Source organism: Poecilia formosa, unplaced genomic scaffold (genome assembly GCF_000485575.1).
Source record: "Poecilia formosa unplaced genomic scaffold, Poecilia_formosa-5.1.2 Scaffold324, whole genome shotgun sequence".
NCBI classification, from domain to species: domain Eukaryota; kingdom Metazoa; phylum Chordata; class Actinopteri; order Cyprinodontiformes; family Poeciliidae; genus Poecilia; species Poecilia formosa.
The window spans coordinates 157,254-169,805 of NW_006800263.1; the positions used below are offsets into that span (position 1 = coordinate 157,254).

At 43.2% G+C, this 12,552-nt stretch overlaps 1 protein-coding gene across 1 annotated transcript; it reads left to right on the top strand.

Moving 5' to 3' along the window:
- The first annotated feature begins 929 nt into the window (after positions 1-929).
- On the top strand, positions 930-11,944 carry LOC103152723 (Krueppel-like factor 15). The gene is made up of 3 exons (XM_007573308.2): positions 930-1,331; positions 3,025-4,437; positions 10,827-11,944. Exons 2-3 carry the CDS (start codon positions 3,170-3,172, stop codon positions 10,993-10,995), a joined length of 1,437 nt encoding a protein of 478 aa, XP_007573370.1. The 5' UTR covers positions 930-1,331; positions 3,025-3,169; the 3' UTR covers positions 10,996-11,944.
- The last annotated feature ends 608 nt before the right edge of the window (positions 11,945-12,552 follow it).

Below are 12,552 nucleotides of genomic sequence, written 5' to 3' on the forward strand. Positions count from 1 at the left end.
TGTCTGTACTGCTAGTTTTCATTCAGGTTTGTTTTGTATTATGTTCAATTTCCATCTCCATCAATTGTAACCAGCTTCCCTGTTCCTGTTGAAAAGCATCCCTACAGATTGTAGTTGTCACCAATGTCTCTTAAGCACTGGATGGTCTGCTATGGTGATGCTCATTAATACACCATCCAAATCCCCTCCACCACAAATTGGGGGTGTCACATTGACCCCTACTGGTACAGATCCACCGTCATGGATCTTTTGGAAAACTGGAAAATCTAGTAGCCGCTCCTACTAGAACGGCCAGTAGAGACCTTTTGCATAAGGAGCTTGGAGTCTCTGAGCCAGAGTAGCGTTTATGGTGGAGCAGCAGAGTCTGTGGAACCCAAAGGCTGAAGGACGATCCTTCAACCAAAACAAGTCTTGTGCCCAGAAATCTTTCCCTAAACTCCATTTCCTCCTGTGGTTAAGCAGGGAGGATGGAGGAAATGGAGTTTAGGGAAAGATTTCTGGGCACAAGACTTGTTTTGGTTCTTCCTGGTTGTGGTCCCAAGAGGTGTGTGGGAAAATGTTACTGCTCGGTCCAAACATCTCCTCCACTTTCCTCTCGTCATAGACGATGTCAAACCGTCATTACCTCTCTTTGGGTCTCCATTCCTCCTGTCATCACACTGCCCTGCCTGTTTTAGACGTTTCCCTGCTTCACTACGCCTGATTCAGGTGATTGCGGTTCAGGAAGTTTGTCAGTTGAAATCACCTAAAACATTCAGGGCAGTGTGCCTTGAGGACCAGAGTCCTAAAAAAAGATTTATTTTCTTATTTTCACAGTTCATTTTTATGAATTTACCGTTCATTTCAAGCATTAGCTCCAGCAGCAGCAGCTCTTTCTGTTCCACTCATTATTCTGGCCATGCAGGTACAGGAATGGAGGCGTGTTCTGTTTCCACGGCCTCCCTGCAGCCGACCCACTTCTGCCGCTCTACCGTCTGGACTCATTTTTCAGGCAATAAGTCAGCACAGCCGCTCCTGGTCACATGTCAGCCCATGCAGCAGAAACAGGAGTGACGGAGGCTCACAACCCCCCCTCCCTCTCCCCGTCCCCCTCCTCTGGCGGCCAATGGAGCCGCGGAGCGGGGACGAGCCTTCATTGGGAGCCTCTCGGTTTCCACTACAGTCATGTGACAGCCACATAGTAGAACTCCGTGGGAGCAGAGCGGACGGACGGACCGCAGCGCTGCGTGGATAGGTGAACCCCGTGTGGATAAACAGCTGCTTCTCCGACCCAGCGGGATGACGCAGAGCCCCCGGAGTCTCCCCGGACCCGGACCCGGACCCTGACCACGGTAAGACCGGATCCAACTTAGTGAGCGGAGTGTTTTCTCTCGGTGCCATATGCTGCTGCTGCTGCTGCCTGGATGAAAACATGTTTACGTGAAGGAGGAGAGGAGGGGAGGGTTCTGATTCTGGACCAAACTGTAAACTACATGATGCACCACAGCTCTCTGGACGCATCAGATTTAGATTAACAAAAAAGATTAAATAGCTTCATGTAAAAAACAAATACAAGATTTCTTCTTCTTCTTCTGTTTTATTATTATTTTTTTTAATAATCGGTCATATTTGTGTTTACTGTGAGCTAATAATAATAATAATAGTTCAGATTGTTCGACATAAATTGTTGTACAAACATCACAGACAGTGATCCGTACTGCTCCAGCTCCAGGCTGCTGCCGTCCTGTAAACAAGCGGAGCAGGTGATCCTGCACAGCTGCTCTCTGTCGCCCCCAGGCGGCCCGTTTCCTTCCTTGTTTCCCCCACCACCCCTCTGTCTGCCAGTCGCCCGGGTTTACCTTCGGTCACTCGGAGACATGCAGGGGCCCCTGGAAAGGAAGCACGGAGAGAAACACGGGGGGAGGGAGGCCGAAGCCCCCCCGGCCACGTTCCAGGAAAGCAGCCTATTTATGAGCCCTACTGTAGGACATCAATAGGAATATGATACTGCCACACGGTATCACTACTGCTCTTTACAGTTTAGTCCGGAATCAGACCTTTGAGTGTAACCTACTTAAATTGTACTCCTGTACTGTTATATACACAAATAATCTAACATCTGAATTTAAAAAAAAAAATACTAGAGATGCTGGTGGTAAGCAGTAACCAAATGTTGGTTGAGTCAAGTCCAATTTTTGAAGATTGGACAAAAACGTATGCAGGAAATTCCTGATAATCTGATTAATATCAATCAAAATGGGAATCAGAGAAGACCGTCCACTCCGTCTTGGAACAATCCTGTCTCATTCGTCATTCATTTTAATATTATTTTTGGATTTTTGAACCTGGTCACCAAAACGTTGAATGCTGAACTCATTGCGGTTAGCGAGTCAAAACACTATCAGGAAGATAAAAACATAGAATGCCTTCCTCCTTCCTCCTAACTTTCTCATGAAACCTTTATTTTTGGTCATCAGAGGGAAAAAAAAACAGATGTTTTGTTCCAGGTTTTGTCAACTTCATTTATGTTAGTTTGAAAAGAATGTACTGAAACAGTCTTTCTGGGTCTGCAGTATGTCAAAACTTAGATGAATGTGAATAAGAGCTGAGAGGAAAACTCACCTGAGTGAAGAGCTGACTAAAACTAAACTATGTATGTATTGTCCTAAATAAATCAGAAAACAGGACAAAGTATATGTTGCCCTGTTTATTTATAGAGTGCATAATGACCACACAAAAGTGGCAGGGTCAAGCTTTTCTCTTGAGTTTGAATTCGCAAACTGAAGACCTTCTCTGATTCATCTCTTGAATGAACTCCAAACCTTGATGAAAACAAGATGACGTAACAAAGCATAAACCTGAAGCTGAATCATGATTTATGCGTCAGTAACGTCATACAGCGTTTTATATATCATACTCAACTTTTTCTCAGAAATTCATGTAATGAAATGTTGAGGAGGTGGATCGTTTTTAGTTTCACTCACACATACCAGCAGTTACAGAATCTGAACACATTTTCTTGATGTTGCTTTTTCATCCTTGCAGAAATCCGGCATCTAGCCTGGACACCTCTGGATTGTTTCCTGCACGGCTTTGAGGTTCTCACTGGGGTGGGGAGGGTGACCTTGGTTACTTTAGTTTATTTGGTCTACCCCTCTCCACGGCCAAGGACAAGTTCTCTCGGACCTGTATGAACACAGACTGCAGAATCCACGCAGAGGAAGCAGTTTGGCCAGGGATGGTGGATAACTCTCCAGCGAGCGGAGAGACTTCCCTTCCACTCAGCTGTTCTCTACGAGCCTACAGCCCTTTAGACATGGTGTCGGACCTCGGCTCCTACCAGGTGATCCCGTCACCATTTTCAGATGATGATGTGAGTGTGCTATCCAGCCCTCGCTCCTGCTCCAGCCCAGAGTCGCCGGAGCTCAGCTCCAGCTGTGGAAGCAGCTCCAGTGCAGAAAGCCAGGACAGCATCCTGGACCACCTGCTGTCCCAGACCTCCTTAGGAAGCGCCGGCAGAGTTTCTGCCGCACTCGAGCCACTAAACGCCTTCCAGTGGGACTCGAGGGGAGACGGGCCGTCCAAACACGAGCCGGTGGAGGAGGAAGACTTTAACTTTCTCACTTGGTCAAATGTGGAGACGGCAGAACAGCTCGGAGGCTCGTTCCATCCGACACTGGAGGAGATTGAAGAATTCCTTGAGGAGAATATGGAGATGGTGACGGTGAAGCAGGAGGGGTTTGACGTTGGACCAGAGGAGACTTTTGGTTTAGAAGGGGGTCTGGAGTGTTGCAGGGCATCCACTTCGGAGCTCAAGTTGGAACCAGATGCCAAGCATTCAGACCAAACTGTCCCCATCGCCGGCACCTCTGATCCAGCCATGGCGGCCTTGCCCGTCAGCAAAGCATCATCGGTCAACCCAACACACGAATCTGTCGCAGGGGCCAAGAAAACCTCAACCAACAAACCGTCCTTAGAAGACAGGTCCACTAGCAGCAGCGGGACGCCCGTCATCGTCCAGATTCAGCCCATCCGGGTGAAGCAGGAGCCCACGCTGACCCCGGTTACTCCGGCAGCCCCGCCCTCACAACCCGGCCCCGTCTCCGACATCAAAATTGCACAGCTGCTGGTCAACATCCAAGGACAGACTTTTGCCCTGGTGCCCCACATCTTGCCATCCCCCAGCCTCAGTGTCTCCAAGTTCGTACGGATTGCGCCAGTCCCCATTGCAGCCAAGCCCCTCGGCCTAGGGGAGAGCGCTGCCAGCCAAGCGTCGGCCATTCTCATTGGAGGTCAAAGGTTCCAGAAGAGTCCCGTCGCAGATCTCATTAAAATGCACAAGTGCTCTTTTCCTGGCTGCAACAAGATGTACACAAAAAGCAGCCACCTGAAGGCCCACCTGAGGAGGCACACCGGGGAAAAGCCGTTCGCCTGCAACTGGCAGGGCTGCGGATGGAGGTGGGTGTCACCGTGACCGGGTGGGCTTCTGATGTTTATGTAATCAGTTATCTTTCTGTTGGTTACACAAAGTGGTTCACTGATAAAACAAACTCCTTGGTTCAGAAGGATTTAGAACAGGTTTCAGCAGCCTGTAGCTATGGACAGAGTTGGATATCAACTCATAACTTTTGAAAAAATTTACTTTTAAGAGTATTTTTACTGCGCTATGCTTTTTACTTTTACTTGAGTAATTTTATTTTGAAGTGTCTCTTCTCTTACTTAAGTGAAATTTCTGGATTCTCAACCCACTGATTGATATGACTTTTAAGTAATAAGTGATTGATAATTTGATCAGTTACTCAGTACTTCAGTAGACTTTTTACCAAATTTTTTTTTTTTTTTTTTTTTTACTCGAGTAATTTCTTGGATAGCTATTTTTTACTTTTACTTCAGTAAAAAATATGTTGAAGTAGTTCTACTCTTAATTGAATGCAACTTTTGGGTCCTCTGCCCACCTCTAGTGTTCATTAAACTCAACAAAAAAAAAGTTCCAAATTTTTTTTCAAATTGGCTCTTTGAAGTTGTAAAGTTTCCCAATTCAGACGGACGTCCTTCTGCTTCATGAGAGTGGAGGAAGTTGTAATTGTAACCTTAGAAACGGCTTCTCTGTGTCGCTGTCATCAGGTTTGATGGAGCTGCGAGTGGGAGAATATTGTGGTGGCCTTCTTACTGCGAGGCTCATCTGTAATCCTAAAATACTCCCCTGTCCCCAGATACACACACATATCACTGAGACATTTTCATTCATTAAAGTCCAACCTTTAACCCGAGTAACTTTTTTTCAGTGGGTGAAAACTGCATGGTCTTACTAAACCAGTGGTGGTGCAATTACTGGAGCCTTTCTGTTAGCCCTCTGTACATCCTCCTTCAGCCAACAGGACAGCGCTCGGTATTTCACAAGGTCGAAGCTCCACATGATGATCAGAATCCAGATGCTGTCTGCTCTCCGGCTCAGCCCACATGTTTATTTAAGGTTTCAGGTCTAGAGAGTCATCTTGCCATGGCCAGAGGTGGGCAGAGGACATAAAAATGGTCCTGAAGTAAGAAGGGCATTACTTCAACATATTTTAACTCAAGCAAAAGTGAAAAGTAGCTGTCCAACAAATGACTCAAGTGAAAAAGTGTTTGGTAAAAAAAAATCTACTGAGTAACTGATCAAATTAACAATTTAATATTTAAAAATTACATCATCAGATGTACCAAAATGTAAAGTTAAGTGGAAATTTTTGTATTTTAAGAACCAAAGTGACAATAATTCATATCAGTAACAAAAAAATAATAAAATCAGGCAAAAGAAAAATTTTCCAAATCAGTTTCTGTCAATTAAAAAACTTATAAAACTTAAAAAAAAAAAAAAAACTGCAGCTGTGTGTCTGTGTCCGGTGAATTTTTTTTGGTTAAAACATGTTTATTTTTTCATTCAGTGGGTCAAGAATCCAGAAACTTTACTCCAATAAAAGTATTGATACTTCATAATAAAATTACTCAAGTAAGAGTAAATAGTACAGAAAGTACTTTTTTCCCCCCAAAAAAGTTACTCAAGTAAAAGTAATTGAGTAAATGTAACTAATTGCTGCCCATCTCTGGTGACCAACACTTCCAGTTAAAGTAAAAACTGGAAGTCTAACCGATGCTACAGGTTTACATTTGTGATGGTAGGACAGAGAGGCTTTTCCATCCCCCCAATGACACAAATATGTTTTTCCCCAACAGGTTTAGTGGCCCATGGTGAGAATAAGCAGTGAACCGATTTATTGTTTTGTTTGGTATGAAGCTCTTTGAGTATAACTGGAAGATCAGTTTATAAATTCAATCCATTTATAGAACTTTGCAGTAAGATGCACTAAAAGGCCAAATGTAAAATGTGACTAGATGTGAACAGCACTGTATATTCACATTCTCCTGTTAACACGTTTCAGAAACGTCTCTCTTTTTAGCCTTTTTAGCTCCATAAACTGTTCTACATGTGGAGCGACTGCATTCATTTGAACAAGTTTCTGAGTCGATCTGAAGATTAATTGTTTCCCTTTCATTATTTCATGTGGACGGATTATTTTTGGTCTCATTTCTTGTACTTGTTGCACACACCAAGTTTCCGGTTCCTGAAAAGCTGGAGTCCACAAACAAAGACTGGCTGCATCCAAATCGCCATATTAGATGCTATGATACTAAAAATCAGTATAATGGATATTCTGATTGTGCTTGAATGCATAGGTATGGTCTGAACTATGCAGTTTACCTTCTGGGTGCCACGTCTTGCACCCAGAAGTGCAAGACGGGACCTTCAGGCAACACGTCCTGAAGGTCCCGTGTTGCCTCTGACCTCTCAGTCGGCTGCTGCTCAGGGTTTGTAGTTGGAAAGCAGCGTACGTTCTGACAGGATGAGGAGGGCTGCACACGCTTGCTCTGTTTAATCCAGGAACTGTGTTCTAGCAAACAAAAGGACCTCTGTCTGTTTACAAAAGGCAGGGTGGGTGTGTGTGTGTGTGTGTGTGTGTGTGTGTGTGTGTGTGTGTGTGTGTGTGTGTGTGTGTGTGTCAGCATTTCTCATCTTGTAAGGCCCATCTTTCCAAAAACGTTGTGAGGACCTGCTGCTCCTTATTGGGGCCCATAAGGAAAAGTGATTTTTTTTTTTACAGCTAAGGTAAATGGTTAGATGTAGAGGGAGAAAGAGAGATAAATGATTCCTTTTACTATAATGCAGTACATTATAGTACTACACTATTGTACAATAACAAGAGTTGGGTAGTAACTGGTTACATTTGCTTGAGTAATATTTTGGGGGGAAAAAGTACTATTAGGAGTATTTGTACTACACTGCGCTCTTTTACTTGTGTAATTTGATTATGAAGAATCGCTTCTCTTGCTTGACTAAAATATTTGTGTACTCTGCCCACTTTTGACTATAACACAGTACTACGTATTGTATCAAATAAAGAAGTGTACTGTATGGAAGACGGTGGTTTTCTTAGCAAGCTGCAGACAAACCAGAAAAAGAGCCCTACCTCAGCTTGCATGCAATCACTTGAAGGGAGCAAGAGTGAGGTTGTTGACCCGACAAAGAATAAGCACTGAATAGTTACCATGACTGTGGGCAGGAACGTCCAAGCCGCCTCACGGCATGAAAGACTGGAAGAATCGAGCAACAGACTGAAGGGGGGAACCGAGGGGGGACCACAGGAAGCAAAATGCCCCTCAGCTTCGTACTGTAAACGGTGATGCTGGGCGGCGCTGACCGTCATGAAAGTACAGCTGTCGTAATCTTTGTCTGGTCGTCCAGTTCAGCGTGTCGTTTTCCTTTTGGATTCGCGCTCCGTTTTGATGATGACACTAAAACTTAATGCTTACTTGTCAAACACTGATTTGGCTGAGGCGGTGTGCGAGTCGCACACAGGACCCTGCAGAGCAGCTCCAGGCCTGCATGGAGCCAGATCCCTCCACGTTCTATACCGGATCGGTACCGTGTTCCCAGCAGCCGGTATCAACCACTGCTGCACCAAATCAAGAAACACCCTCTCCAGTTACCATTAAATAGAGATTAAATTATACTCTACATTTTATATTCCAATGGGAATCATTGTTAAAAAATTATACTAAGTTTATGTTTTAAGATGCAAAGATTATGTTGCTATTTTCTTAATGACCGAATCCTTTCAGTTTTCAGCTAGTGGTGGTGGTGGTGGTGTCCATCTGCAGCAGTCTGGTTGTGAGGCAGGTTAACACAGAGATGGACAGTCAGGTTATTTAGGTGAACATGATGGGAAGAAGCCAGAGGCTCTGCAAATCAACCAGGAGAACAAACTGCACACAGGCCCTCCTTGCTGAGAGTCAGGCCCCTTTTGCATAACTGGCCTTTATTTATTGATTTTCATCCACAATAACAAATAAGAATAGAGAGGGAACAGAGGGGAGTGTGTTAAGAGTCACTCTGAATTCAGTATCCTGTTAGGATGAACCTTATAGGTTCAGACTAAATGTGGTTTGAGTTCCTTCACAGTCTGACAGTCTGTTAGCCAAGCGGTGGTCCGAGGGCCCACTGGGCCCCTCAAACACAGATATCTATGCAGAGATCTTCTCATCACCTGACCAAGGTGAGATTATGCTCCCTTTTTCTCCTCCAAGTTTTATTTTTATAATCAAATGTTTTTGCGTACAATCTTTACCATGACGACATGTAATAGATCCTGTTCCATTCTTAAATGTAGTCGTCTAAAAAGGTCAAATACAAAGCAAAACCGTCGTCTGTGTGGAAGCAATAATTGGCAGGTTTTTTTTCTCTGTGGAGGTTCAGAAAAGTTTCAAGGTTTCAGCCGTTTTACTGGCAGAATAAAGATAGTTTTTGAGAGCCACCATGCATAGGAATAAATGTGACAAAGTGTGTATTTCCACTTGGAGTCCAGTTACCTGCTTATTGTATGTGCAGGTTCTAAATGTATTTAACATAAATGATCTAGTTTAGATTGTGATTTTTCTTCTTATAAATAAAAGTGGTTGCAACTCGAAGCGGTTTCTGTGTCAGCAGCAGCTTTATTAGGCAAGTCGGCTTTATTCATATAAAGTCAAGAAAATAGTTTCTGACCAGTGAGTGTTTGTAGTAAATCATTCTGCTAACATGACTTATAGTGTAGCTATAATAATAAATAATAATAATAATAATAATAAAAACTCCCCTCTATGTAAACAGGCATTTAAATCCATCATTACAGCAGTTGAACTATTTTGACATTTCTGTGTGTGGAGTTGTTTGCAAATTCAAATTCAAAAATACTTTATTGATCCCAAAGGGAAATGAAATGTTGTTGTTCAGATTCTTCAAAGAGTTAGTGAATATTGTGGTGGTTGTTGGCAGGTCTCCATTACAGATGGCTGCACTTTTTAGATGGCAGAAGTCTACTTTTTTTTCCCCTAGATTAACATAGGTAACATTTTAGCTAAGGTAAAATCTTTTAATGATTTTATCTAGTGACTACCCCCTCAACAGAACTCCACTGACCTTTTAAACTGTGTGTCTCTAAGACTGAAGTGGATCTTCTGGTATCTTAAGGTGCTGACCAGGTTCACCAGTTCAGTGGAAACATGGCTGCTCGGTCACACGACATCCCCACCGTGTGGGTTTTGTATCTTGCGCGCTCAGCTAAGGAACATCTGGGCTGCAGAGTCCAGCTGTGTGCAGTGACTGGCAGACATCTTGTTTTGCTGGGAGGAAGGCCTGCAGCTGAGATTTGCGCCGCTTCAGCCAACTGGTGTTTTCCTCTCCTCCAAGTCCAGCTGGGATTCCACGCTGGCCTAACCGAGCTGCAGGGCCGATGAGTTACAGCCTGGTGTGAAACGCTTCGTCTTTGATAACTACGTGGTTAAATCTGCTCAGCTTGGCGAGGAAACGGTTGACTAGAGGCTGGACAAACAAGATGTTGCTTGAGAGTAAAAGGAGGATCTGGTTTCATCTTGCCTGACTGGAACCATCCTGTCAGAACTACTTCCTGACTCAAATTCAAACTCAAAAATACTTTATTGATTCCACAGGGAAGTTAAATGTGGTTGTAACCCATATTAACTCAAATTCTTCAAAGAGTTATTGTAGATAGTGATGGCTGCTGGCAGGAAAGATCTCTTGTAGAGGGAATTTGAAGATGATGCTCTGTTTTCTCTCTTCCAAAATAAGAGTCTCAACATAATGAGCAGAAGAAGTAAAGCTAACTGTCAAAGTTGGTTAATTGTCAAAGATAACCGGATATTTAGAGGACAGGAGACTTTTACACACCTTTCTAAATGAGCTAAATCATCAGTTGCTGATCATTCACTGATTATTAAAAAAGACTACATTCTGATCAGTAGAGATCGGGTGTAATCACTTTTTACTGAACATAACTTTGCTCTACCCGAAGTTACTTTGGGTCAGGACATCCACAAAAGAATTCATTTTAATTAATCCTTTATATTTATGACTGGGTTTTCAATTTCTCCCTGTGTTTTTTTTGTTTGTTTGCTCATTAGGTTTGTATTTGTGAAAATGTAGACATCCAAATATCACTGAAAAGTGATAGAAATTTTGTCCCTAATAAATTAATAAAGTGTACAAAAAATAACAAGTGCCTTTTTATTTGTATTTATTTACTGTATCAACAGCAGCATTTCCATTGACCATATAACTGCACAAATGGAAACGTGTGTGGATCACTGTTATTACTGAAGTTTATGTTCTTACTATTGATCCTCGTCAGTAACATCCATTGATCCAGCCTGTAAACATTGGTCAGTTTAGCCAATAAGTAAATAGCTTGTGGTTGCCAGGCTAACCAGCCCTTCTCACTCATCCTCACGTTTCATTTTCTCCTCCCTCCTTCCAGGTTTTCTCGGTCTGATGAGTTGTCCCGTCACAGGAGATCCCATTCGGGTGTCAAACCCTACCAATGCCCCGTGTGTGAGAAGAAGTTTGCCCGCAGTGACCATCTGTCGAAACACATCAAAGTCCACCGTTTTCCACGAAGCGGCCGGACAGTTCGCTCTGCCAACTGACTCTTCCGTGTTCTTCCAGGGATCGCAGGGAAAGATCAGCTCCTCACAGTAATACACCACAGAAGCATTGCAAGGACACGTGCGTACTTGAACCTCAAAACCTTGCTCTAAATCGGAGCTGTCTGGGATTTGCTGTAATCAACCGGAAACCCAGGGACGGCCGACTTCCACTAACCCCTCCAGCAGTTTGAAACAAGCCGCCGTTGCTTAGTTTCTCTGGAACAGCTGTGTCTGCACTGATATTTGTTCTGTCTGTTTTGTCAGCAGAAGATACGGTAAGCTTCTTTTCATTTAGTCTGGACGATGCCAGCAGGGGCCTTCACCATAGGCCTAAACACCTTCAGGATCCCTACAACCTAAATTATATCTTCAATTGAACATCACTGATTTACTTTCAATAGTAAGTACTGGAAGTAAATACTTCCAATACCTGTAACTATTCTCCTGGCTCCGCTGCTTCCTGCACATGTTTTAGTGGATTCTTGATGTTTCACCCAATCAGATTTCAGTCTCTTTCTGTTGCCAGGGTCAATCTAATCAGCCTGCAGAATCAGTAGAGCAGGCCCACTTTCAGTAAGCAAACAGTTCATGAACTTTCAGATTTGCCCACAGTGACGTCAGAAGTTTTCTGGTCTCTGAATGGACGGTCAGACCGACCGTATAAGCTCCAAGTTTTCCATACATGCTAGGCTACATGACGGTGTAGTATTTTCTCCATGGTTAATAGTCAGACACGTACCTTCTCCATAATCCTATATTTGATATTTTTGTAATCATACTTACTTATAAAGTATATGAACGTTAATCTTCTTACCTTGTAAAAAGCGTTTCTTGCAAATCCGCGGTTACACCGACAGCTGCCAGTCATTATGACTGACTGCTGATATCCATCGCTGCCATATCTTTCCTCATTAATAGTTGTACAATAAAATGACAAGTTTGGTTTCTATCCTTGTCTGTTTGTTTACATGGCCGACTGCGCAGCACCCTATGACAGCTTTTAAAGTGAAATCAACTAAATAACAGCGATATTAGGTTACAGATGTCTGCTTTTTGACAGGCTTTACAGAAACGTTTAGGTTGTTTTGACGTCCGTCACGGTGGAGCGGGCCAAGGTCTGAACAGGGTGACGTCACATGCAACTGTAACATTATCCCATGGCGGATTTAAATGGTAAACTCCCTCTGAAGGCCCAGAAACCAAATGCCACTGGGATAATGTGGCTAAAAGTCATGTCGAGTCTGACTTCTAGTTTTTTCTGAGCTGATTTAGACATTCCATTTCTGACAGAATCTTTGGATCCCGACAGGCAGGGACTAGAGAGGTTATATTCACTGCAAAACACCAAATCTTACCCAGTAATTTTGGTCTAGTTTCAAGTGCAAATATCTTAGTACACTTGAGATAAGACAAAACTAACTTACAAGTCATTTTTCAGCACGGTGTAGGAGCTTGTTTTAAGTAAATAATTCCTTAATATTTGATGAAAAAGTTCTAGTTCCATTGGCAAATTATTTCTATGGTGAAATTATCAATAAAATAATCTGCCATGGGAAC

Bases quoted from the DNA above. Each gene is read 5' to 3' on its own strand.
- LOC103152723 (XM_007573308.2), top strand. From the start codon at position 3,170: ATGAACACAGACTGCAGAATCCACGCAGAGGAAGCAGTTTGGCCAGGG. The intron at 4,438-10,826 runs GTGGGTGTCACC...CCCTCCTTCCAG, and splicing joins TGGCAGGGCTGCGGATGGAG to GTTTTCTCGGTCTGATGAGT.